The sequence below is a fragment of the Trachemys scripta genome, chromosome 4 (genome assembly GCF_013100865.1).
Source record: "Trachemys scripta elegans isolate TJP31775 chromosome 4, CAS_Tse_1.0, whole genome shotgun sequence".
Taxonomy (NCBI): Eukaryota; Metazoa; Chordata; order Testudines; family Emydidae; genus Trachemys; species Trachemys scripta.
The window spans coordinates 115,732,511-115,759,014 of record NC_048301.1 but is presented as its reverse complement, the minus strand read 5'-3'; the positions used below and the strand labels follow the sequence as shown (position 1 = coordinate 115,759,014).

At 52.3% G+C, this 26,504-nt stretch overlaps 1 protein-coding gene across 5 annotated transcripts in view; it reads right to left on the bottom strand.

The window, feature by feature from the left end:
* Positions 1-8,722: 8,722 nt before the first annotated feature.
* The window catches only part of RAB3IL1 (RAB3A interacting protein like 1), a 28,411-nt gene continuing 10,629 nt past the window's right edge, over positions 8,723-26,504 (bottom strand). For 2 of the 5 annotated variants that reach the window (XM_034770531.1, XM_034770536.1), the window contains exons 2-12: positions 24,220-24,466; positions 23,745-23,840; positions 22,599-22,676; positions 21,608-21,823; positions 19,284-19,409; positions 17,751-17,879; positions 17,491-17,603; positions 16,322-16,345; positions 13,689-13,788; positions 12,162-12,228; positions 8,723-11,643 (exon numbers count right to left, since the gene is read on the bottom strand). In XM_034770531.1, the coding sequence (XP_034626422.1) occupies positions 11,561-11,643; positions 12,162-12,228; positions 13,689-13,788; positions 16,322-16,345; positions 17,491-17,603; positions 17,751-17,879; positions 19,284-19,409; positions 21,608-21,823; positions 22,599-22,676; positions 23,745-23,840; positions 24,220-24,466 (1,279 nt within the window). In that variant the 3' untranslated portion in view covers positions 8,723-11,560. Of the gene's footprint in view, positions 11,644-12,161; positions 12,229-13,688; positions 13,789-16,321; positions 16,346-17,490; positions 17,604-17,750; positions 17,890-19,283; positions 19,410-21,607; positions 21,824-22,598; positions 22,677-23,744; positions 23,841-24,219; positions 24,467-26,504 lie in introns of all 5 variants that reach the window. The other 3 variants (XM_034770532.1, XM_034770535.1, XM_034770533.1) reach the window with 3 other exon arrangements.

The following is a 26,504-nucleotide window of genomic DNA, read 5'->3' as shown; positions in this document are numbered from 1 at the left end:
CTGGAACCAGTAACCTCCGAACTCACCCAAGACCCTCAGGGCACACAGGAGACCTCTGGTGAGTGTACCTTTGTAAATATTTGTAAACATTACACATGGTTTAAAAGCAAGCGTGTTTAATGATTAATTTGCCCTGGCAATCGCGGCCAGTACATCTACTGGAAAAGTCTGTTAACGTGTATGGGGATGGAGCGGAAATCCTCCAGGGACATCTCCAGAAAGCTCTCCTTTATGTACTCCCAAAGCCTTTGCAAAAGGTTTCTGGGGAGGGCTGCCTTATCCCGTCCGCCATGGTAGGACACTTTACCACGCCAGGCCAGTAGCACGTAGTCTGGAATCATTGCATAACAAAGCATGGCAGCGTTTGGTCCCGGTGTTTGCTGGCATGCAGACAATATCCATTCCTTGTCTCTCTTTGTTATCCTCAGGAGAGTGATATCATTCACGGTCACCTGGTTGAAATGGGGTGATTTTATTAAGGGGACATTCAGAGGCGCCCGTTCCTGCTCTTCTGAACAGAAATGTTCCCCGCTGTTAACCATGCGGTGGAGGGGAGGGGTGAAGTGATCATCCCAGAGAATCGTGTGTGTGTGTGGGGGGGGGGGGGGGGGGTGGTTTACTTGTGTTTGTGCCGCATGTTAACCGGGAAACTGCAGCCCCCTCCTTTTACATTGAAACCCCATTTTAAATGGACAACCCAATTCATCCTTGAGATGGGAAATGCGCTGCTGTTTGCAACCTTTCCCGCATGTTAAGAAGGTTAAATAAGCCAAAACACTGTGGCCTACGATGGCTGCCTGCAAGCCGAAATATGCGACCTTGTAATGAAAGAGTGTACCCATTGTTCCCTAAAATGTGTCTTTTTTAACCACCTCTCCCTTCTCCTCCACCAGCTGCAAATGTTTCTCCTTCGCAGAGGCTCGTGAACATTAGAAAGAGAAAACGTAAGACGAGGGACGAGATGTTCACGGAGCTGCAGATGTCCTCCCACGCTGATAGAGCACAGCAGAATGCGTGGAGGCAGTCAATGTCGGAGATGAGAAAAGTCCAACATGAACGAGAGGAGAGGTGGCGGGCTGAAGACGATAGGTGGCGTCAGCTTGCAGACAGACGGCAAGAGGCAATGCTCCGTCTGCTGGAGCATCAAAGTGATATGCTCGAGCGTATGGTTGAGTTGCAGGAAAGGCAGCAGGAGCAGAGACCGCCGCTACAGCCCCTGTGTAACCAACAGCCCTCCTCCCCAAGTTCCATAGCCTCGTCACCCAGACGCCCAAGAACACGGTGGGGGGGCCTCCGTCCACCCAGTCACTCCACCCCAGATGATCGCCCAAGCATCAGAAGGCTGGGCTTCAATAAGAGTTAAAGTTTTAAAATGCAGTGTGTCCTTTTCCATCCCTCCTCCCCCACCCATCCCTGCTACCTTGGCAATTATCCCCCTACCTCTGTAAGGAACTAATAAAGAATGCATGAATGTGAAAAAACAATGACTTTATTGCCTCTGCAAGCGGGAGGGGAGGGGAGGGTGGGGTGGGGTGGTTGGTTTACAGGGAAGTAGAGTGAACCGGGTCGGGGGGGGGGGTTGGAGGGTTCATCAAGGAGAAACAAACAGAAGTTTCACACAGTAGCCTGGCCAGTCACAAAACTCGTTTTCAAAGCTTCTCTGATGCGCACCGCGCCCTGCTGTGCTCCTCTAACCGCCCTGGTGTCTGGCTGCGCGTAATCAGCGGCCAGGCGAGTTGCCTCAACCTCCCACCCCGCCATAAATGTCTCCCCCTTACTCTCACAGATATTGTGGAGCGCACAGCAAGCAGCAATAACAATGGGGATATTCTTTTCGCTGAGGTCTGAGCGAGTCAGTAAGCTGCGCCAGCGCGCTTTTAAACGTCCAAATGCACATTCCACCACCATTCGGCACTTGCTCAGCCTGTAGTTGAACAGGTCCTGACTCCTGTCCAGGCTGCCTGTGTATGGCTTCATGAGCCATGGCATTAAGGGGTAGGCTGGGTCCCCAAGGATCACGATAGGCATTTCAACATCCCCAATGGTCACTTTCTGGTCCGGGAAGAAAGTCCCTTCCTCCAGCTTTCGAAACAGAGCAGAGTTCCTGAAGACGCGAGCATCATGTACCTTTCCCGGCCATCCCACGTTGATGTTGGTGAAACGTCCCTTGTGATCCACCAGGGCTTGCAGCAGCATTGAAAAGTACCCCTTGCGGTTTATGTAGTCGGTGGCTTGGTGCTCCGGTGACAAGATAGGGATATGGGTTCCGTCTATGGCCCCGCCACAGTTTGGGAATCCCATTTCAGCAAAACCATCCACTATTGACTGCACGTTGCCCAGAGTCACTACCCTTGCTATCACCAGGTCTTTCATTGCCCTGGCAAATTGGATCACAGCAGCCCCCACAGTAGATTTGCCCACTCCAAATTGATTCCCGACTGACCGGTAGCTGTCTGGCGTTGCAAGCTTCCACAGGGCTATTGCCACTCGCTTCTCAACTGTGAGGGCTGCTCTCATCTTGGTATCCTGGCGTTTCAGGGCAGGGGAAAGCAAGTCACAAAGTTCCATGAAAGTGCCCTTACGCATGCGAAAGTTTCGCAGCCACTGGGAATCGTCCCATACCTGCAGCACGATGCGGTCCCACCAGTCTGTGCTTGTTTCCCGGGCCCAGAATCGGCGTTCCACGGTATCAACCTGCCCCAGTAACACCATGATTTCCACATTGCTGGGGCCTGTGCCTTGTGAGAGGTCTATGGCCATGTCAATTTCCTCATCACTCTCGTCGCCGCGCTGCAATCGCCTCCTCGCCTGGTCCGGGTTTCGCCTTGGCATGTTCTGGCTCTGCATGTACTCCAGGACAATGCGCGTGGTGTTCATAGTGCTCATAATTGCCGCGGTGATCTGAGCGGGCTCCATGATCCCAGTGCTAGCTATGGCGCCTGGTCAGAAAAAAGGCGCGAAAGTAGTATCTGATGGACCAGGAGAAGGAGGGCGGGAGGGAGGGAGGGCCGAGTGACGACATGGCGTACAGGTACAGGAACAGGGAGAAACACAAACAACTGTCACACAGAATGGTCCCCCCAAAGATTAAACTGGAAACCCTGGGCTTAGCAGGCCGTTGATTTCACGGAGGAAGGGGAAGCAAATGAACACAGAACAAATCTATTTTTTACATCTTAAGGTGGCAGCCGACGCTGCAGCATGAGTGACAGCCATACCAGTATGACGATGACGGATACCAATCATAATATGCCATCATCTGCCAAAAGGCAAGGGGCTGCTGCTGTGTAGCAATGCAGCCCCACGTCTGCCAGCCCCACGTCCGCCAGCACCCAGCATCGCCCTCGGCCTCTTCTGGGTGCTTAGCAGACAATATTGGGCAATTGGCAGAAAATAGTATATTATGACTGGTAACCGTCATCATCGAAACAGTAGCATGTCTGCCCAGGTGGCCATGATTGACAGCCATACCAGTACGACGACGACGGGTACCAGTCATAATATACCATCGCCTGCAAGGGGCTGGTGCAATGCAGCACTACGGCTGCCAGCCCCACGGCTATCACTCATGCTACACCGTCTACCGCCAAAAGGCAGTTAGCAGCTGCTGCTGTGTAGCAATGCAGTCCCACGTCTGCCGGCACCCAGAGGACATATGGTGATGGTGAGCTCAGCTGTGCTGAGCGGGCTCCATGTTGTCTGCACAGGTAACCCAGGTAACCCAGATAAAAAGGCGCGAATCTATTGTCTGCCGTTGCTGTGACGGGGGAGGGAGGGGCCTGACGACATGTACCCAGAACCGCCCGCGACACTGTTTTGCATCATCCGGGCATTGGGATCTCAACCCAGAATTCCAAGGGGCGGCAGAGACTGCGGGAACTGTGGGATAGCTGTGGGATAGCTACCCATAGTGCAATGCTCCGGAAGTCGACGCTAGCCTCGTACTGTGGACGCGGTCTGCCGACTAGAGCACCTAGAGCATTTTATTGTGTGGACATACACAATCGGCTGTATACAACCGATTTCAATAAAACCGGCTTCTATAAATTCGAACTAATTTCGTAGTGTAGACATACCCTCAGCAGTTGGGACGTCTCACACTAGGACCAAACACCAGGTGATACGCTGTAGGGAATAGCCACGCGCTGTGCCTAGGGACATCTAACAATCTAACACATCTGCTGGCTGAGACTTACACCTGCTTTTCCAGGCAGGCTCTGCAGCGGCACGCACGGTACCTTATTGGCGTTACAGTAGGCAGTGTGCCCAGTGCAAGTTCGGCACCCACTGGCAGGGAGCTGCCATACTCTCTCCAGGAACATGCAGGCGCTCTGTGGGGAGGATAACGGTTGCACCAGCCGCTGTTCCTCGCTTTTCTAGAAGGAACCATCATGAAAGTGGCCCAAGGGGGCTGTATCCGATTTCATTTCTGCTCAGGAGAAAAGAAGCATCTTTCAGTCAAGCTTCAATTGAAATCAGAGGGATACTTTGGGACGGAAGGAGCAGGCACAGCCCATCTGTTTCTGGCTAGTGTCTGTCCACTGGAAACCCCTTGGAGCTTAGCCTCAGTTCCCTCTTGGTGGAGTAGGGCTTCATTCATCCTTGCGCAGGGCCCCTTTGCACTAGCTCAGCTGGCACAAAAAAGGCCATAGGCCCACCCTGAGATCGCTTCCCCTCCCAAGGACTAAACCTGGCAGAGAAGGTCCATACTGCAGCTGTGCCCCTCTATCCTGCCACCACCCGAGCACCAGGCACAGAGGGCATGGCGAGGCAGGGCACGGGCAGGCTGGAGGAGGGACAGGCCACGGTAGATCCGCTGTGCCCCTGCAATGGCTCACAGCAGCCAGGTGCTGGGGCAGTGTAAGGCAGGCCTGAGAGCTATGCTGGAGGCTGACCCATCAGACCACAGTATCTGAATGATTTCCCTCTGTTCCTGTGCTGGCATGGGGTGGAGTCTGCCCCTGTGTTCCCAGCCTGAGTGTGTGTGTGGTCTCTTCCTCCAGATAATTACCCTCGTTAATCAAATCAAGCCCCAGCTGCTGGGTAAATCTGGCCTCAGCAGGGATCTAGATGCACTCAGCAGGTGAGTTCACTAAGCTTCCTACAGGCCTGGGGGAAGCTAAATTGCCTCTGCATTAGGACTAACCCTCCTCCGTGGGGAAGGCAAATGCATGGAAGCTCCACGTTGAAAAGGTAATGTTTCTTTTGCAGCTGGAGGGGAGACAGGCTTAGGAGGAGTAAAACAGTGCTGAGGCGAGAAAGGCTACCCCACTCTCAGGAAGAGGCTGTTTAAATAGGACAATACTGGTAAGGAGATGATGATGCACCCAGGAGAACAGTCACGTCTACCCCTTCCAGTGGGCTGCTGAAAGACGAGACAGGCCCTGTCCTAGAATCCCATTGGATCCTAGAACCCCATTGGATCCCAAAGTCATGGGCTGGGATCACCCACTGCTTTAGTGCAGGAGAGTCTAATGTGCTGTAATGACACAGGAGAAAGGAGGCTAAATGCTGGGGAACCCTCACTCCCCATCATTGGGGGCCCATTTTCAAAGGTAATCACTGATATGCCCGGGCCCCAATGCTGGTCCCACACCCACCTACTGAAGGTAGAATGCTAGGAGCATTGGTCCTGCTGGGGAAACGGTGTACTTGGGAAAAGAGGATCATTGAATAGGTGAGTTTCTGGGACAGACAGTCCATCCTGTGCAGCCCTGTAGGTGGGGATCCTACAAATAGACAAGTGTTATGAGGCAGCAGTCCCATAGGAGAGGGGTTCCTGGTGGTTATGCTGCCTCCACAAAATGAAGAGCAACATCCGCTGTCAGGCTGTAACACCAGGAAGTGTCTCTTGCTTGGTTCCTGCCAGAGCAAGGAGAAACAGGCCAGGTCACAGAGCTGGCGAGACTCTTCATTCAGTGGAATACAGAGAGAGACTTGACTGTCCAGATCCTCACCAATGACTTTGGCTCCCAGTCACCCCTTTGTTACCCGCACTAATTCTGCATGAGAATGAGCTCTCATTCAGCTGTTCCTGCTCCAACCAGCAGTGGAGGCCGTGCTGTTCCACACCTCAGTCCCATGCCTGCCAAAGCTCCAGTGCAGGGGAGACCATGCACAAATGAATGGGAATAGGCTGGTATTGGCCTCCCCTGCCTGTACTGAAGTCAATGGGAGTTTGGCTGTTGACTCTATACGAGCAGGCTCCAGGTCTGTTGAAGTGAATGAGTTGCTATAAGACCATGGCCTTAGGACACATGTATTGGCAACTCACACGTAGAGCTGAAAACGTCCCAGGATCCTTTTATATTTAGGTGAGAACTGACCTCCAGGGCATCTTCAACCCCAGCAGTGATGGGGAATGGCATTTGGCTGCTGTGTAAGCTCATCCGAGGTGACCGCTTGCAGCTAGTCCCCACTGGAGGCTGAGGGTGAGCCTGATGCTGTGGATGATTTAGACTCTAATGTAGCACATTTCTGGACACTTTTCTGCTCTGATCTCACCCTGCACCTTGTTCACCTTTGATTTGCTGAGTTCCTTTCCCAGTCACCAGGTCCCACATGGTCAGAAGTGAAGGTGTAGTGCTGCAAACCCCCTTAAAACTCAGCATTTGCCCTACCAGTAAAACAACTATAACCAATCTACCCCCATCAGACAACACTGAGGTTTGAACCCAACAATCTTCAGCTCCAGCATCTGCTCCTTGAGCTAAAGAGTTAACTCTCCTGGTCAGAGAGGGTAACAGACACATAAGCATCCTATGCCACTAGAGGGAGGCAAAGACCCACATTCTCCTGAACTGGTTACACAATCACTGCCATTCCATTCTTTATGTAACAGTACCATGGTATCCCCTGTTCCTATTGCAATACTGCAGTTCCAGTACCTCTGATTTGCCAGTTCCTATAGTGCAGGAGAGGGCACACTATGGCCCGCAGGCCAGATCCGGCCCATCAGGGCTTTCAATTCGGCCCGCGGGATTGCCAACCCCGTGGCGCAGCGGGACTAAGGCAGGCTCCCTGCCTACCTTGGCCTCATGCCGCTCCCAGAAGCAGCCAGCACCACATCCCTGTGGCCCCTGGGGAAGTGAGGGGGTAGAAGGCTCTGTGCGCTGTCCTCACCTGCAGGCACCACCCCTCGCAGCTCCCATTGGCTGGGAATGTGGAACCGCTGCCAATGGGAGCTTCGGGGGTGGTACCCACAGGCAAGGGCAGCACGTGGCGAAGCCGCCTGCCCCACCCCCATAAGCCACTGCTGGACATGCTGGCCACTTCTGGGAGCGGCATGGGGCCAGGGCAGGCAGGGAGCTTGCATTAGCCACGCTACTGCCACCCCGGACCACTCGAGGTAAGTGTTGCCAGGCTGGAGCCTGCACCCCGAACCCCTCCTGCACCCTGCACTCCCAACCCCTGCCTTGAGCCTCCTTCTGCACCCCACAGCCCTCCTGAACCCCAACCCTCCATTCATGGCCCTGCATACAATTTCCCCACCCAGATGTGGCCCTCAGGCCAAAAAGTTTGCCCACCCCCTGCTACAGTGGCACCAGGGCATCTCCTAGTCCAGGGGTAGGCAACCTATGGCACCCGTGCCGAAGGCGGCATGCGAACTGATTTTCAGTGTCACTCACACTGCCCAGGTCCTGGCCATCGGTCCAGGGGGCTCTGCATTTTAATTTAATTTTAAATGAAGCTTCTTAAACATTTTAAAAACCTTATTTACTTTACATAGAACAATAGTTTAGTTATATATTATAGACTTATAGAAAGAGACCTTCTAAAAACGTTAATGTATTACCAGCACGCGAAACCTTAAATCAGAGTGAATAAATGAAGACTCGGCACACCACGTCTGAAAGGCTGCCGACCCCTGTCCTAGTCTAAGCAGTGCAGGAACCCAGGGTGGGGCACGATGGGCAGCAACTCCACACCAATCCATGAGCCCCTACGTAAGCTCATCCTGAGGAGCCTTAGACCAGCTTATCACCACAGAGCTATTTGGATCCTCATTTTGGCCACTAAACTGCTTCCCTGCCCTCCTTGATGTGGCCAAGCCAAATACGGAGTCTGGAATTGTGATTCTTCCTCTAGGCAAAGATTTATTTTCCTTTATAAAGAGCAGAGTGCAGCCATCTTGCTGTTTAAATTGAGCAATTTCAGAGTAATTAACACATTGTTTTAAATGTAAGACAAAAACAAAGTGTCTAGACCAATAACAGCTTGCAATTCTCTAACTCCTTTCATTCCGAAGCACTTTACAAACTGATAGGAAAATCTACACAGAAGGATCATCTCACCCACTGCTGACCTGCAGTGACCTCCAGGCTGGAACACCGCAGCCGGTTAACAGCACACAACAACATTACATAGCAATTTACAGCAGGAACCAAAGCAAAATAGATCCAGGTGGAACTGCAAGGAAAGAGCTGAAATCTGACTCTGAGGAGGACATTCTCAGCTTTCCCTCATCACAGGTGGTGTAAATCAGAATAGCTTCACTGGACTCAGGCCTTGGCTGCACTCGGGAATTCACAGCGCTGCCGTGGCAGTGCTGTGAAGCGCGAGTGTAGTCGCGCCGCCAGCACTGCGACAGAGCTCTCGCAGCACTGTATGTACTCCACCTCTCCGAGGGGAGTAGCTTGCAGCGCTGCGAGTGAGCATGCAGTGCTGCCGGCTCTGATCACACTGGCGCTTTACAGCGCTGCACTCGCTGCGCTCAGGGGGAGGGGGGGGCGTTTTCACACCCCTGAGCGCAGCAAGTTGCAGCGCTGTACAACGCCAGTATAGCCAAGGCCTCAGAGAGATGCTGATTCACACCAGCCCAAACGCTGGCACCCAGCCTAGCTCGTCCCTAAACGCTCACTCTCCAGGCCTGTAATTCACAGTGTAAAACACCTTCCCTTGCAGAAAACAGCTAATATTTTTTCAGCCAGGATCAGAGTGAGGATTTCCAGGGCACCCAGTTGCTGAAGAGGAATTAGACCTTGCAATCCCACTATGGCTCATGGCTGCTGAAGCAGAGCCAAGCAGTGGGGCCACAACTGGGTGCTGGTGTTTCAGACCAGCCCTATTCTAAGCAGGAAGAGGTAGGTACCATGGGAGCATTTCCAGCATCCTCCTCCCAGCTACCCTCCTGGGGAGCAGGACTTGAGTTTCACTTATTGACCAACGCTTTGCTTGCAAGTGCCACTGTATGCCATCAGGGTGGCACCAAGGGCCACCAGGCAGAGCAGCAGGGTGCAGCCAACATTCGCGTGATGAAAGGAGTGCCTCTCCCAGGATTGCTGACCCACGCTCAAGAGGCTCTTATGCAACGAGGCATCTGCTGACCTGCAAACAGCCCAGAGGTTCTATTGCCATTTGCCTCCCTGTCCCAGACAAACACAAAGCAGAACAGAAGGCGACTCAGGCACAGCGTTTTCCTTTGCACGTGATCAGGTTACTTGTGTAGCAGCTCCTCCGGGGAGAGGCTCTGACATCACAGACGATCTGAGTCTGGGTGCCGATGGGCTGAATTGCAGCTCTGCTGATGGCAGTGGAGTTACATCACAGAGAAACGCGGCTCAGCAGCGCCAGGTGAGATGATACAACAGCACAGGATGGCAGCCAAGACAATGACATAGTAGACGAGGTTAATTATTCAATTATAAAAACACTCCAAGGCAAGGATCATGGCTTTGCAAGGTTCTGTAAAGCACCATGTATATTTAAGGTCTGAGCCCAAGCTACTGGAAGCCCAAGGATTTCAATGAGCTTTGGATCAGGCCCTCCCAGCACTACTGCATATGATCCTATATTAATGACAGTGGGAGGGGAGATGTGAGCTGCAGGGGGGCCTAGGAAATGGTTGCCCCAGGCGCTGTCACCCACATGCAGTGGTGTCTCAGGGCTCCCTGCTGGGGAGCTGGGAGACCATTAAGAAAGCACTGCAGAGGTGAAAGTAAGCCGGTCCGGTCCTGCATACCGGTAAGAGCCGGTACACAGCCAACCGTACCACAGGGGGCAGCTTCCCTGGGGCCCAGCAATTTAAAAGGGCCCGGGGCTCCGAGTAGCAGCCGGAGCCCCCTGCCCTTTAAATCGCCGCCAGAGCCCCGGGGCTCCAAGGTGCTGCTGCCGCTACCATGGGGCTCCGGCGGTGATTTAAAGGGCCAGGGGCTCCCAGCTACCGCTACTGCAGCCAGAGCCGCAGGCCCTTTAAATCACTGCTGGAGCCCCAGGGTAGCATTGACAGCGATGTCCAGGAGCCCCAGGCCCTTTAAATGAAGGGCTGGCTGGGGAAGTCTGGCCCCAGCCCCGCCCCCCGAACCTTACTCAGGACCCCGGCTGCCCTGCGTACCAGTAAGTGCCTTAAGTTACTTTCACCCCGAAGCACTGGCAAGGCTCGGGTCCAATACAGGAGTCGCTGGGTGAAATTCTACAGCCTCTGTTATACAGGAGGTCAGACTACATGATTTAATGGTTCCTTCTGGCCTTAATCTATAATGGAGCAGCACAGAAGTGAATGCCCAGGGCCAGAGCCTATAACTGGCCACTGAGTAGCAACTGCCTGAGTTGGGGGCTATAAGAAAAGCCAGAGAGGAGACAGCCCCAGGCTGGAGTTTATATTGAGACAGCAGGGAGTTGAATGCCTGAGGCCGCAGCCTAGAAACAGGAGTGGCTAGGAGGCATCTGTCCTTGGCTGGGGTTTATAGCAAAGCAATAGGGAGATGCTCATTCCTGCAGTGACCATAGCCGGGCACCGCTGCCTCACAAGGACCTGAAGAGACACTGTCTGCAGCCTAGTACAGCCAACCTCAGCATAGCTGTGGCCAAGTTTCTGTTCTGCAATTTCCATTTGCACTGCGACCGAGGCCCCAGGCACGGAGCTTTGGCCTACGCTGTAGCTCTCCCAGCGGCAGCTCTGAGCTGGGTTACAAAACCAAACCCTGAGCTGAAAAGAGAATCAAACCCCTCTTTGTGACTGAGCGGATGGAAAGTGACTCCTACAGGTGACTGCCAGAGGAGCAGGGAAGCACTTGGAAAACATGCTTTGCATGGCTCTCAGTGAGATTACTGTGCGGTGCTGGCATTTGCTGGGGGCATAGCCGAGCAATACTGCACCCCTGCCTCGCTCAGGCAGAGGGGTGGATGTGGGAAGGCCCAGCTGCAGTTCGGTGCAAAAGGATCCTCTGCCAAACAGAGGAGCCCAGGACCCGCCTCGTGCACAGCAGGTCTCGGAGAATCCACAGAAGCAAGATTGTGTATAAAATTAAAAAAACTGGCTATAGGCAGCATAGAGAAAAGGATCCACTATGGACAGAACTTAGCGCTGGCCACCCCCAGAGCTCAAAGGACCAGCCCATCTCTGGGGGGAGGTGAGGGTGTCTGCATCTCATAGTCACTGTGAGAACGGCAGCAAGGAGGCCTTTGGACGGGGGAACTCTGCTCCTCTCCTCTGCGGTTCACGTCAGGCTGGGAGAAGGAGGGAACCCCGTCGGCGTAGATGCGCTGCCTCAGTCTGTCTGTCTGCTGGAGTACGTGACGTTCGTGCTGGGGCAGCTCCCTTCAGACGGCGAGGCCCAGCCTACATCGCACTGGGGTAGAAGCCCAGCTTAGCCATGGACATTTCCCTCCTGAGCCGCATGATTTCCCAGTACATCAGCTCCACTGCAAAGCAAAGGGGCAGGAGAGTTAGCCAGCCCCACACTAGCTGCCGTGCGAGCTACCTGGCTCAGCCCCCTCCCCTATGAGTGGGACATTGGTCCACACAGAGAGTACTCATGGACTGGATTGAGCCATAGGACTAGGGCCATCCTGCTCAGCCAGCCCTGCAGCATGGGGCATAGCCCCCCAAAGCACAGTGTGGGCACCGCCCTTCCTTCTCCACCCCTCTCCTGCCCGTCCCACATCAGGCCTCTTGTCCCTCTCCCTTGCTTCCCTGCCCCTTTACTGACCTCTCTCCCTCAACCCCTCTACAGCTCTCCACATCTCCCTCCCATTCAGCTAGACTGGGGCCCTCCCATCCCTCCAGAGCATTTACTAGGCTGAGGGAAAGTCCCTCCTGCCCTCTCGCCTCCCTTCACTGAGCATTAGGAGCCCAGTCCCTTTCTGCAACAGGGAGCAGCGTCCGCAATAGCTCCCACTGACCCCCAAACCTCTGCTGGGGGCCACCGGCTGCCTCTTACCATCCTGTCTCACCAAGCCCTGCTGGATGTAGCGAATGTAGGTGAAGAAGTTGCATACGGCTGTGATCTAGGAGAGAGAGAGAGAAAGACACTGCTGTAAAACAGCCTCAACAACAATAATAATAATTAATAGCACAGCAGGGGCTGGCCAAAGCAAAGGCAGATACGCTGGCCAGAGGATCCCTCTTCCTTAAGGCTGCAGGGTTTGGTATCGCCACCACTCATCTCAGTGCTTTGGCATCATCCTCTATGCTCACAAGGCTGATTTTTCACAAGTGCAGAGCATCCGCAACTCCAGCTGGAGTCAATGGGAGCAATGGATGCCCAGCACTACTGTCACTTTGGAAATCCTGGTGCGAACCCATGGGACTCCCCCTGGCAGGAGGAGGAGAGTAAAGTGGGATAGGCAGGGGAAGTGCAGACACGGGGCTAGACTGGAAGTAAAGGGCTGTGGGGTCTAATTTCTGCTCTGCCACTGAGGCACTGTGTGACCTTGAGCAAGTCACTTCATCTCTCTGGGGCCCTATCTCCTCATCTGCAGCAATACTAAAGTACTTTGAGAATTATGGATGAAAAGAGCTTTCTAAGTCCTGTGTATTTTCAGCCAGGGATGAGAGTTAGGAGAGAGGCAGATATTTATGTGTATTCAGTACCAGAAATTAAGGCTGTGTGAAGATGAGCAGGGGCCAGCCAGTTACACTACAATATGTGTAACAAACATCCTGGGCCAGAATTACAAGACCTTTGCACTTTGTGAACATTCAGACTTGAAAGGAACAACTGAGCTCTGCTGAAAGAAGTTTTACAACACAAGAATTTCTTTTGTTTGAAAAAGCCCTAGTGAAAAACTACACAGTTTGTGCAAGGAGGAGTTGTGCTAAATTGGACTGTTTTTGTTAAAGTGACAAAGTTTGAGCTCTATTACCAATATCCCCCACAGCCCTACCCCAGACAGGGACTGCTGTAGGGAATGATTTGCTCCTTTAGGCCCCAAGACAGCAAAGCATTTAAACACATGGTTATCTTTTAGGCAAATGCTTGATAGCTTTGCTGAAGAGAGCGGAGCATAACCATTTGTTTAAGTACTTTGCTGAATCAGGGCCATAATAATACGGAATAATTTACCTTTTCAGTGCCCTCCAGAGTAAAAGGAGAGTCTGCTTCCAGAACAGCCTTAGTCACTTGCTCTCCACTGCACAGTAATGAAACCCAGCATTCAAGGAACAGTGAATTATAGTGTTTGACAAAATCAAAGCTTCACAGAGAATCAAATCATGGAGAAAAGAGAAGTAAAGACATATTTTGAAAGTTACTGTTGCCTTAAATGAGTAACATAACCCAGACCACTGCACTGAGAAACAGGGGTGGGTAGCAGCGATCAATGCAGACTGACTGAGAGCCAATCCAACTCTATCAGCCAAATTCGCCCCTACTGTCTTCCGTGGAGCTACACCAGGGATTAATCTGTTTCAGTTCCTGGAAGGAGCTGGGGAGAAAAGATGGCCCCTGGGATGCTGGAGGACTCACCCTGGCCCGGCAGGATGGTGAGATGTAATAATAATTCCCAGAATCCCCCAGCTTGATGCGGTGTTTGCAGGCTCGGGAAAGGCCACTCAGAGCGCACTTCCTGTAGGGAGAAAGGAAAACAGTGCTTCAGTGAAGGATAGCTCCTGGAGGAGCAGAGCATGGCAACTGGCAGCTTCCTCAAGCCAAACCCCAGCAGCCAGGTCTGAGTCAATCAGAGCCCAGGAGAGGAAAGAGGAAGGTGGGATTTGAGTTCTCTGCTGCCAGAAACAATTCAATAAAAGCTGCAGGAAGGGGCAAGTACAGGAGACTTCTCAACCTACATTTGCACAGGAGGCACCAGGAGCTACACAATCACCAGGTAAACTGATACAGGGCCCTGCATGCCAGGGCTCCCCCTGTATGGTCTGAAACCAGAAGGACATGCAGTGCTGGCAACAGGCCAGGAGAAAAGCTGTTAGACATTAGGATGAAGCAATGTAACGAGTGTAAAGAGTTCTGTCTGTTCTCTGCACCCACTCCATCATACATGCACTTGGGGTTACTCGGCCTTAGGAAAAGGGTCTCTATGTTCTGTGATGGGAGGGGGCTGTTCCTTCATCACCACTCAGGGCTCGATCTGTTTGGTCAGAGTGCCATACGACAGCTCTCCGGATCGCTCAGAGACCAGGTCTAGTGCACATCAGGAGATCTGTGGCCAAGCTCAGATTGCGGTTCAGTTTCTCCACGCAGAAACATGGCACATACAATCCATACTCTGACTACTCAGATATTTAAGTTGTTCCATTCTACTATTATCACAGTGGGAGTAGTGGGGTTTTAGGACATATTCCCTCCATAATACAGATTCCCTGATGGACCAGAGCCACTTGGACCACCCAGTCTGATCCCTGCATTTTGCAGGGTCTCTCACTATTTTATTCTCATTAACCAAGTCTCCAACCTTCTCTTGAACTCTGTAGCAACAATGCTTTGACCATCCCCTTCACTGCTCCGTTGCTCTGAGCATCCCTTCTAGACCTTCTTCTTCCTCATCTTTAAAGTCATTGCTCTTTGTCCTACCATCTTCTGAGCCTGGGAACTTTCCCCTTTCTCAGTTTATACTGTTGTTACACTGAAGGTATTTATAAACCAAAGGCCAGATCCTGAGCTCAGTCACACTGGTGTAAATCCAGAATAACTCTGCTCTTCCCTTGGCTCATGTCCAGTTCAGAGCCAAAGCCTGGAGTCCTTACTCAAGCAGAGTTTTCACTGGAGCCAATGGGAGTTTTACCAAAGTTCCTCATCATCAGTCTCTGTGCACACAACTACTCACTGGGAATTGAACCCAGTTTCAAAACACAAGCCTCTAGCATTTGAGCTACAAAGGACTAACTCCATTATCTGGAGATAGTTGAAGGCTGATAACCTCTTCTACGGTCCAGCTACAAAGGGGATATGTAATACTCTCTGGCAGCATGCTACTACATAGCTCCTTTAACCTCCCATTATGCATGTCTTCTTTTCCAATCAGTGAATCATTTCTTCATTGTCCTTTAACGTGTGTTTTTCCTGGAAGCTTATTCTGCTAGAACCCACAGCACAGAGTCGGTCAGTTCTAACCTGTGCCATGTCACACAGAGGCCAAGTTCAAACATTAACTTTTAACTTCAAACACGAACTTAAACAAGAAAAGGTTTATAAATTAAATCCCATCTGCAAAAAGGGCGGAATGCCCATGTGGTCTGGCATCTTCATTGAATGACCACATGGACTATACACTGGGGCTCACCGCTGATTATACCCAATGATTATGCTCCACTGAGCATCTCGCTTGCAGTTGGTATCTTGGAGGCAGTGAAGTTATTATAGCCCCCTCCAGAGTCCCTTTTAATCAGATGGGGCCTGAGCCAAAGCCCACTGAAACTGATGGGAGTCTTTCCACATCAAAGGCCAGGAGATGTTGGAGTCTCCTGATCTTCTCTGACTCTTTTCAACTGTCTGTAAAGAGAAATCCAGTTTCCAGCATTTGTTGAAAAATTCCAGGGAACGTTTCCAGCACCACTTCATGCCGCCCAATAGGGATTTCCTGGTATTTCTCAGCATTTAACCATCGTCACATCCTTCTCAGTCCCCGCGCCTCTGGGCTGGACATTGGCATCACTCCTTAGCTGTGAAAGTAGCTAGAATGGCCACGAATCAGGCAGGAAGAATCAGCGAGATAGGAAATGTGACACCAAATGTTCAGGAGGGCTTGTGAGCCTGTTTCATTATCTTCTCTCCCCCACTAGCAGGGGATTTAAACAGACAAACACAGGCTAAACAATAAAAGCAGAAGCCTGGCCTACTGAAGTGAGGAGTGATTTGGGCCGCCTAGTGTTTGAGACATATTAAAGGGAGAGGATTTTCAGAGAGCGCTGAGCACTCACCCTCCAGAAACTAGGCCTCTCTAGAAGTTGGGCCCAAAAATCACTAGTCACTTTTAGGCCATTTGTCCCAAAGAGTGTTATAAGTGGGACCTTCAATTCACCTTCCAGCATTAGCAGGATTAAAAAAGTTACTGGCTAAACTCTAGCCTCAAAGCCATTAGTAACCAGGTGAGTTAGTAACTTGTTAATGGATCAGAGATCTTTCATCATTAGCTAAAAATCACTTACGTTACAATTTGCGACCGGAACCCGCTGTGAGAAGAGACAAAAAAAACAGAAGGCAACCAGTCAGGATACACACAGGATGGCTTGTTTTTGGCATGGGACTAACACTCACAGAGTGATTTGTTTTGAGAAGAAAGAGAATGTGGAACAGCTTGCCATGTAGTCTGTGTGTCATTCAGGTCACTGCCTCCTGACATGAGAGATGACCTTTGGCTTGGAAGCTGCTGCTGCTAGCAGCAGGAAAAAAACCCAAGCTGACCTAAACACAACAGCTAAGTGAAATCCTCTCTCTTGATCAAGAAAGGTAAAGCTCAGGAGTCTGACCCCTCTCTGTTTGCAGTGATACTGAATTGAAACATTTCCTGCCACTTCCCTTCCTGGGGGAACTGAGGCCCTGTAACATCAGAAGCACAGACAGACAAGTGATTCCCAAGCTGTCACAGTAGTGACTCTGAAAACAGTCGACGCAACTCTCAGGAGGGGTTGAGGTGAAAGATAGGGAGGAGAGATGGGTGAGCTTATTTTGCCCCATTTCAAACCCACCTAGAGCATCATGGGTTCAAAAATGTGATGTGAACTTGGACTCTATGGGACACATGCATAGGAGAAATTGCAAGAGGGGAGGAATAAAAAACACCATCTGCGGGTCACCCAGTCCTGCTGGCTCGGCTTCTGGGGGTTCTCCTAGCCACAGTACATAGCAAATTCTGCCCTTGAGAGATAATGTTTTCAAACAACTCACCCTTGGGTGACTCCCCCCGCCCCGAGTTTAAGTTAGAGGAAGAAAACGTTCGGTAAGTTTGTGAACTCCAAGTAGTTTTTCCAGCCTCCCAAAATAATTCAGGAAGACTCCAAAGCCTCAAATTCCATGTGGCTCAACCAGCCCCTAGTGGTGAGTGCCTGGATCCAGGCCAGCTGCTGGCCTTGGTTTGGGATGGGAAAACACACCGTGAAATATTAACTAAAGAGGTGTTTCTACACCAGACTACTCAGCTACTACCCAGTACTGCTCAGATACTCAGGTGATGGGACCCCTAGAGAGATCTGAGACAGCGCTCTGGAGACACAGCAGAAGGCTGAGCAGATGTGTGGGACGGAAGCTGTCGTAGTGTGGGACGAGGCTGGATGTGAGCGTCAGTGATGGCTGAGGGAGCACCTGGGAGGTTCCTTACTTTGGTCCGCCACATTCCATCGCCGACACCTTCACCACGGGCAGTGCCTGGGTAGCCACGGGCTCTATGGTGAGCGTGTTCTGCTCCACGGCCTCCCGCACTAGCTCTGATAGCTACAGCAAGAAACACAGACCTGAATTCAGATCAGCAAAGCTCATGTCCAATGAGGTGATGACTGCGCGCCTCCTCAGCATCAATACAGCCTGAATGTCTGAGCAGAGCGACCCCCCACAAGTCCTTGCTTCTGCTCCAGTGCTCACCTCCTGTTTGGTGAAGTCCAGGCAGGGCCCCACATCTTCCCGGTAAATCCTCTCCAGGAAGGAGCACGATTTTTCCAGAGTCGGGGATTCCTTCCAGGCTTGGAACTCGGCGAATAGGATGGAGTCGACCTGCAGCGAGCTCAGGGGAGACACAGGAAGAGAGAAGGTGTGGGGTTGGGCAGAGGGGGAAAGACACCACAAGAGTTAACACACCAATTCCCCAACTACAAGGCTGCCTTGGAACCTCAGCAGGAACTGCGGAGAAAAGCAGGATCGCCCCCAGGGGAACCTCTGCATCTGCCACCCACATCACCATCTCTGTGACAGATTAACATGCCAAGTGAGGGTAGCTCAGTCTGAGGTCTGTGAAATGCCCGAGTTTCCCAAAGGCAAGGCAGAGTCCCCACTGGGGGAGGCAGCCAGAGAACGAGTGAATAGACCAAATTCCCCTCTCATCTCAGGAGAGGATAGGCAGGGCTAGCCCACGATGGCAACGAAGGTCAGGACATAAAGGCAGAATCCCCTTGGAGAAAAAGGTCAATACAGTAAAGGAGAGTGTCAGGGAAAAGCTTTCAGTGAATAGCCATCACCATTTCTATCCATTTGTGTAGCAGGTGTGCTGGCCCTTTAAAGACAGGTCCAAACCCAGCAGCCTTGGAGCTTCTGCAGCCCAGAACTGAGGCATTCTGTGAGTTGTTGTTCCCGGAAATGATGGGGATTGTAGGCAGCGGGGCATGCATAGAAGGGAAAGCAGGGTATAAGTAGGGTGACCAGATGTCCCGATTTTATAGGGACAGTCCCGATATTTGGGGCTTTTTCTTAAATAGGTTTCTATTACCCCCCATCCCCTGTCCCAAATTTTCACACTTTCTATCTGGTCACCCAAGGTATAAGAAGCAGCCTTCCTTCAGAGCACTGAATGGTTACATTTGTTATGGGTTCTCTGCAGAGAGGGAGCAGCTTTCCAGGGCATGGGAGCTGCTGCACCTATTCCCCTTTACAGATGGACGCAAATTCACAGCTGTGAGGGACCTACAGCAGATCTTGCCTCTTCCCTAGTATCTCTCATTTTATATCCTGCTTCCCTGCCCGCTCCCACCATGCTCTACAATTCCCATCAGTCCAATGTCAAATCCCAGCATGCCTCGGCTCTAGGCTGCAGCAGTGACAGGACCATGCTGGGCCTGGCCCTGTCCTTAAACAACCAGCAGACCCTGTTACAGTTTGTTAAAGGAGAATGGGCGGCGGGGGATGACAAAACAAGCCCAGAATGAAAAGAACGTAAGTGAACAAAGCAGCACAGTCCCCAGTCTGTCCTGACAGTGCACTAGCTCTATGCTATGGAGACTGCTCACCTGGTGCCGGGAGACAACTCCATCGCCACAATATGGAAATCAATTAGAGAAACAAAAAAATGGATGTTAGTGTCAAAGAAAGGAAGAGCTGAAAGGCTGAAGTTGTGAGAGGCTGATGAATCCCACCCTCCCCCTAGCCTGTTCTCTGTGCCACATATATTCTAGCTCCAGAGGTTACCTGCCGCAAGGAGGATGACGAGGAAGAATCTGCCACCAGGGCCTGCCAGCCTGGCTCGTAGGTGATGTGGATGGCCTTCCCCGGGACAATACAGAGGAGTAGAGAGAGGAGAGTGGGCACGCCAAACTTTGAAGGACGAGTGGAGAGAAGAGAGACAGACAAGGAAACAGTTCAGAGGGGCAGGCAGAGAAAGAAAGGCAAAAATGTGAGACAGAAGATACAGAAAACTCAAGTTCTGCCTGTCAGCGCGCCAAGTGCCTCTCAAAAGCTCGTAGGTTCTTCAGCATATCATTGGCCTAAGTTTTCAGAAGCCGCCAGTGATTTGGGGTTGCTCAGTTTTTGGGTGCCCAGCTTGAGCTGCCTTAAAGAAACCTGATTTTCCCCAACGTGTTGCACAACCCTGAGGCCCCATAAGTACGTTTCAAGGCGGGCACCTAAAAACAGAGGCATTCAAATTCACTAGTCACGTTTTTGAAAATGTAGGCTCTGGATTTTAGGCACCAATGGAAATCCCTTGTGTAGACACAGTTTACACCAGAGCAAGGGCGCAGTAGAGACCTTGCCAGGATTGTGCACTTAGTGAGCAAGAAAGGGGAAATAATTACCATCTTTGGCATTCTACAAGCACCTTCCTCCAAGAATTTCCCATTGATTACAGACCTTCGCTGACTGACCCTCATGATTAGAGCAAGCAATTGACAGCATCAGCAAACACAGCCCTTTGTGGTTTATGAATTGAACGCAAACAGAACAGGACTTTTACAAGTTTGTCCCCAAGTCATAATTGTTCAGCTAATGCTTGGCACTGGCTTCGCCAGCCTTTCAGCTGTTTGATATCACTGAGTCAACAGTGCAGCTGCCTGACTGGACACCTGAGTCAGGGGCTATTGCTTCTGGACCCTGATTGGATCACCTTGTTTAGCAGCTCACTGGAGTTTTGATTCATGCCGGGAGAGGAGCCTCTTTCCTTATTGCCACAAGAAGGATCCTTCTATTTGGCTACATACTTGGACTTCAAATGTCAACATATCTGGGTTCTTTCCTACCTGATCAAGAGAGAGGTAGATGTAAACCAATGAAGCAAGACTTCATGGCTATTTAACAGACCCTTCCTTTGATTCTCCCCTCACGTTCACACCCAGACCCCATGTGTGTGTAATTCTAATCCCATACATAGTGATATTAGCAGCTGCTGAAGCGCACTGATTGAAATCACCCATCCCCATTGCCATTCACTGAAGTCACTCTCAGATAAATAGTCATCCGAGAGGTCAGCCCAGTCCTCTTTGGTCACCGCTTCCTGGTCTGATTAGCTGTCTGACAAGCCAGATGGGCCAAGTGCCTCCCTGCTCTTGAAATGCTTCCATGCTGCAGACACCAATGCTCCTGGCAGTGGAGGCAAAGTATGTGCACCCCCCCACTGCAACCATGTTTGTTCTTCCTGCTCAAATGCCAAACTTGCTTCTTCATCTCTCCAGCTCTGACACCCACAAGGAGTTTTCCAGATGGCAGTACAAACGCTTGTGCAAAGGTGTGTTCACACAACTAGTCACAACACTGTTTGCAGAAAGATAAATTCTGGCAGACCCATGTTGTACTCACATCAGTGTTTAGGGAGAGCAAAAGAAAGGGTCCATAAAACTCAGTGAAGGAAATTAACAGGATTTTAGTTGAAAGAATATCCACAAAAGCGGTTTGTATTTATTTGCCCAGCTCTATTCAGGAGGCAGGCAAAACCTGCTTTGCAGGTAGAGAAACTGAGACCCAGGGAGGAAAGGTGACTTGCTCAAGGTCACATAGTGAGGTAGTGGAAGAGCCAAGGAACAGAAAGCAGAAATTCCAACTCCCAGTCCTGCGCTCTAACCACTAGTCCACACTAGACAGATGGGAAATCAAAGCAAACAGCATTAGCCAGAGCAGCTGTTAGACTGCAGAGGCAGATCAGGAAAGCCAGTTCTCAGTAGGTGCTTACAGCCTGATGCCAGCGGTGCTAAGAGCCGTATCCATACAGCCATAAAAGTCCTGCAAAGGCATGCAGGTTGTTTCCAGAGGTTCTCTCCTGAATCCAGACTGGAGTGACTCCTGTAAGGGGAAGTCCCCACAGTCTGGGATTTTGCCAAGAAACCCCCAGCTCCCAGCACAGCAAGACTCAGAGGACTCCTAATCCACAAATAGCGTTACTGTGAACATCGCTGAAGCCGCGGAGCAGGGGAAAGGCTGTGGGCTCTGCAGACCTCAAGGGAAATAAATCCCTGAGAAGATCCCTCCACCAGCTCAAGCCCACGCAGGGCCAAGAGCTGATGTGGTGAACGGATTTCACCCACCTCTTTGCACTCGTTGCTGACCGACTCCACGGGCAAGCTCTGGCTGGTGGCTGTGACTACTGCGCTGCTGGCGCTCTTGTTCCGCCCGTGCCCTTTCCTGAAGACAGTTTTGGAGGGACTTTGGAGCTGGGGGTGCAGCTCCCGGTTTGGAGAGGAAGGTGTGGAAGTGATCACCAGAGTCTTCAAAGCAGTTACCTCTGCTTGCAGCATGTCGATCTGCGAGACAAGGAGAGTCAACAATGCCACCACCTCCACCCAGCAGAGTACCTTGCACTGTGCAGGGAATGCACGCTCAGGATCCAGGGGCATCCGCACCACCCAGCCACACACTCAGCCTAGGAGACATCTCCTGATCCATTCACAACATCTGCCCAGCTCTGCCACCCCCTACCCCATCCCAGAATCTCAAACCAGGGAGCAGGGTCTGTACAGATCAGAAACAAGTTGCAGAGCCTTCCCTGCCCCTTCCCAGTCCACATTCCCCGCAATGGCCCAGGCTACGCAGGCAAGGCATATTTAAGTCTTATAGCCAGAGACCCCTTCCCTGATGAGGAGTCAGCAGCAGATGCAGCTCCATGCCCCCGTGGTACATCCTGATCAGGGAATCCTGTCCCTAACTCCTATCTCCCCAGCCTCCCTTATCCGTGGTGCCTCTAAGCAGCAGCTTGTCCTCACGTTTGCTACGTGACAAACTGCAGCTAGGTGAAGCTGCTGGTCAGTTCTGTGCCTGTGGGAGCCCAGGTGAAAGTCTGGACCCTGTTTTTCATAGGAGAGTTGGATCTGCTCCTGGTTTAAATGGCACGTTTCCCCACATTCAGTAGCTGCTGTGCGGTGAGCTGAGAGACCTACTGAATGTCTAGAGGCCAGTAGTCCAGGAGGTCCCACTGGGAGGAGACTGGATGGGATGTGACCCTTAGCTACGTTGCTATCCCCCTGACCACAGGCAGCCCCGTGTTTGTACAGCAGGAGGGTGGGATCGGAGAGTCCTCACCTTTCCTCGTGCCTCCCTCAGCTGCTTCTCTGATGCTGCCTGCTTAGTGTTTGCATCTCTTACCATCTTGTGCGCTTCCTACAGTGGAGAGAGAACACGTTACCTCCTGCTCATCGCAGCCAGAGTCCCAGCTACACACAGCCCCTGCAATGAGCAACCCCACAAAGCCAAGCGACACATTCTACCCTGCACCCTGGTGTTTCACATGCAGCTCAGCAGTTCTCCTGGGGGGCAAGGTACTCAAAGGTCCCTAGCAAGTGTGGCAGCCTTCCCAAGGACAGCGGGGAGCTCAGAACACAATAGCCCCCTCCCAACGCCCCTGGGGCAGTGCCCCCGGCGCATGCCTGTCTCCGACTGGCACAATAAGGATTTGTCCAGTGCTAGGTGTTGGAGTGTCCTGGGCTGCTGGAAGACAGGATTTTACTGGCCTGTGAGCTCATCATGAGCCATGGCACAAGAACGTGGGTCCTTTCAATATTCACCCCCCTCCAGCAGAATGCAGTAAAGCAGCTCCCAGGGGTGCAGTGCATTGAGGGCATTGTGGTGCCTCTCTCCAGGCAAGGGCCGGGTGCTGGCATCTGGGAGAGGGCTAGGGAGCAGCAGGCAGCCTGGAGAATGGGCCACATGAGAACAGCTGCAGCAAGCCCGGGGCATGGCTAGTGCACCAGCGAAAGGGCTAAACTGCCTAGCTTCAGCAGCAGCAGCAGTCGAATAAACCTGTGATGTGGACCAGCTGCTTGGGGGGAAGCAGGACACAAACACCCAGACTCTCCTAGACCGGGTCCCGCCTCAGACACCACTGGCTGAAAACCCAAGTGTAATGAATACACGCGCTGCTTTATTTTAGGTTTCCTGACAGCGTGGCTGGGGTGACTGGAGGTGGAGTGGGGGAAAAGGAGAACGCCTGTTTCCCATACCAGTCCCCTGCATGCTGCCCCTCCCCATTAACACAGCTGCCAGCTTGCACCATGCTCTGCCATCCTGCATACGCAATCGGCCAGCTCTACTGTTCAGACTGCGAAGGGCTGGCCATGAATGCAGGGAACCCCAAAGCGTGAGCAAAGTGAGGAGAGAGAGCCTGTCCCAAGGGGGACAGTGAGTGACTCCGTTTAGGGAGTAACTGGGGAAGGGGGAGGGAAGTGGTACCTCGAACAGACTGGCTGTCAGCTCCTCCAGCTCCTGCTCCAGCTGCTCTCTGACCTTTGACAGCCTCTCACATTCCTCATCCTTCAGCTTCAGCTCCTGCAGAGAGGACAGTGGGGACTTTGGCATGCTGGGCAGAAGCACATGCCAGGCCCCAGTACACTCTGCAGACTGCACCACCCTCTTCCACGTGCCTCAATCTCTCCCACTGAGTCCTGCTGCCTCCTCCCGCTCTGCGGGCACTGACGCTACCCCTTCCCACGTCTGTGCAGATTCCAGCCCCACCTTCTCCACTCACCCCCTATCACTCCAAACGCTCAGGTTGCACTCATTGTTAGTACCCTAACAGGACATGCTCCCACCTTCCAGCCCATGGATACTCCCGCCCCGTCTACCCTTTTCACCCCTCAATTCCTGGTCTGTGCCCCCGCCCCATGGGTGCTTGCCCCCCCACACCTCCCCATGCCCAAGCCTTTACCTTCTGTGCTCTGTGGAGCTCCTCCTTCAGGAACTCTGATCCCTTCTCACGGATCTCCACTGAGGAGCTGCGCAGGCGGGAGACATTGAGCTGCGCCGTGGATTGGTCGTCTCCCCCACCTGCCTCCCTGCAGCGAGGATCCAACTGCGGCAGCTCCTTCCCACCGCTGGATGATGCCAGCGGCTTCCACTGTCCCACCGCCGGCTGCTTCTGGAGCTGCTGGCTGCCTTCTTTGAATGGGGCCTGGCTGGGGGACACAAGCGTGTGAAACATGAGCCGAGGATCAGAGATCCAGGGTGTGGTCAGCGCCAGGATCCAAGCAGCTTATGGCCCCACCCAGATCTCGTCATTTAAGGGGTTTGCAGTAGAAAGCTCTCCCCCCAGTGGAAATAAACATTTGGCTAATGGCCAGCACTGAGAGGGATCGCGAATCCCAGGGAATGATAATGCTGCAGGAAGCTCTAAGGAGTGTGGAAGGGCGAGGGGGCGACATGGGGCTGATGTGCCACTTGAGACCAGAACACAGGGCAGGTTAATCCACAGCTCAGGTGATAACGTCACTGCAGAGCCAAGGGGTCTCCAACAGCATTTGCAGGCCGGCCGGATCGTGTCATGCTGGTGTCTTGCCCCACTGTGCGTACATGGGCTGCAAAGCTCTTCCCCTGGCTTGGTGATCCACAAAGGAGTCCCACAGCACTGGGCAGAGCAGGGCAGCGCACACATCTGGCCTGCTGCCCTGGGGGTACAGGACAGCCAAGCAAGATGTTAACTGCAGACAGGTCAAAGATCTGAGAGAGCATGAACGGCACTAAGGCCAGCCTCATCCCAAAACAGCCAAAGGACCCGTTGGGGCTCCATGCTTAAGGGACCTGCAGCTCAGGGGCTAATCCCGCACTCCAGAAACTGAATCCACCTCTCTAGAGGTAAGATCAGGAAGGAGAGGCAACTCACAGGCTTCATCTCTCACCATCCCAATCCCAGGTGCCCTGGGATTTGGGGAAGAAGCACAGACTCCCTCAGTGCCAGAGTCTCGTTAAAGAGCGGAGGGGGGCGACACAAGGGGCATCAAGCAGGATTAGCTCAGAGGAGCTGCTTTTGCACTGTGGGTGGCAGCGCTGAGTTCGCTCTCCCTGGTGGAGGGCCTTCTAGGAAGGGAAAACCCTAAACAAGCCACTTCCTCCCATTCAGCTCTTTGAACAAGGACCGGGGCAGAATCACCAGGGGACACACTGGGCCCAGGAGCCCATTATAAGGACCAGGTTTTTGTCAGAGGGAGATTAGAGGTAATGTAAGGGATGGGATGGCAGAGAGGCCACCCCACCCCCTGTATCTGTGCTGTCACGCTGCCCTCAGCAGGCACCTAGCCAGGGAGAACTGAACAGCCCAGGGAGAGATCACAGCTCCTTGGGAGGAATAAAAGCAGAGGTGCCATTTTGGGAGCCCAAGTTTCCTACAAGAGATGAGCTCCCAGGCAGAGCTCTTAAGGGCAGCACAGCCTGAGTGTGGAACGTGAGATCTGCAGAGGAGACCTGCTGCTCCCAGCTTGTGGCCCTGGGGCAGGGAGTCAGTGTTTTGTTTACAAACAGAGGCAGGGTGATTAAGATAAGAAAGGGCTGGTAATTAAATTAAGGATCTGGAAGTCATTAGATGAGCCTGTAAAACAGGAATCCCTCTGCAGGGGGTGGCGGGTGTTGCAGGGGATGCAGAAGAAATACAGCCAAGCCTTCTGAGCCAGGGTTACATTCAGAAAGGTGGGAAATTTGGGGGACGTAGGTGAAAAGAAGGGGCCAAAACCCAGGGAAGGGACAGCAGTGGTATAGAGAACAGGAGTACTTGTGGCACCTTAGGGCAGGTCCTCACTACGGGGGGGGGTCGATTTAAGATACGCAAATTCAGCTACGCGAATAGCGTAGCTGAATTCGACGTATCGCAGCCGACTTACCCCGCTGTAGGGACGGCAGCAAAATCGACCTCTGCGGCTTCCCGTCGACAGCGCTTACTCCCACCTCCGCGGGTGGAGTAAGAGCGTCGATTCGGGGATCGATTGTCACGTCACGTCGATCCCCGAGAGGTCGATTTCTACCCGCCGATTCAGGCGGGTAGTGTAGACCTAGCCTTAGAGACTAACAAATTTATTAGAGTATAAGCTTTCGTGGGCTACTGCCCACTTCTTCGGATGCATATAGAGAGTGGAACATATATTGAGGGGATATATATATATATATGTATATATATATACACACACACACACACACACACACACACACACACACACACACACACAC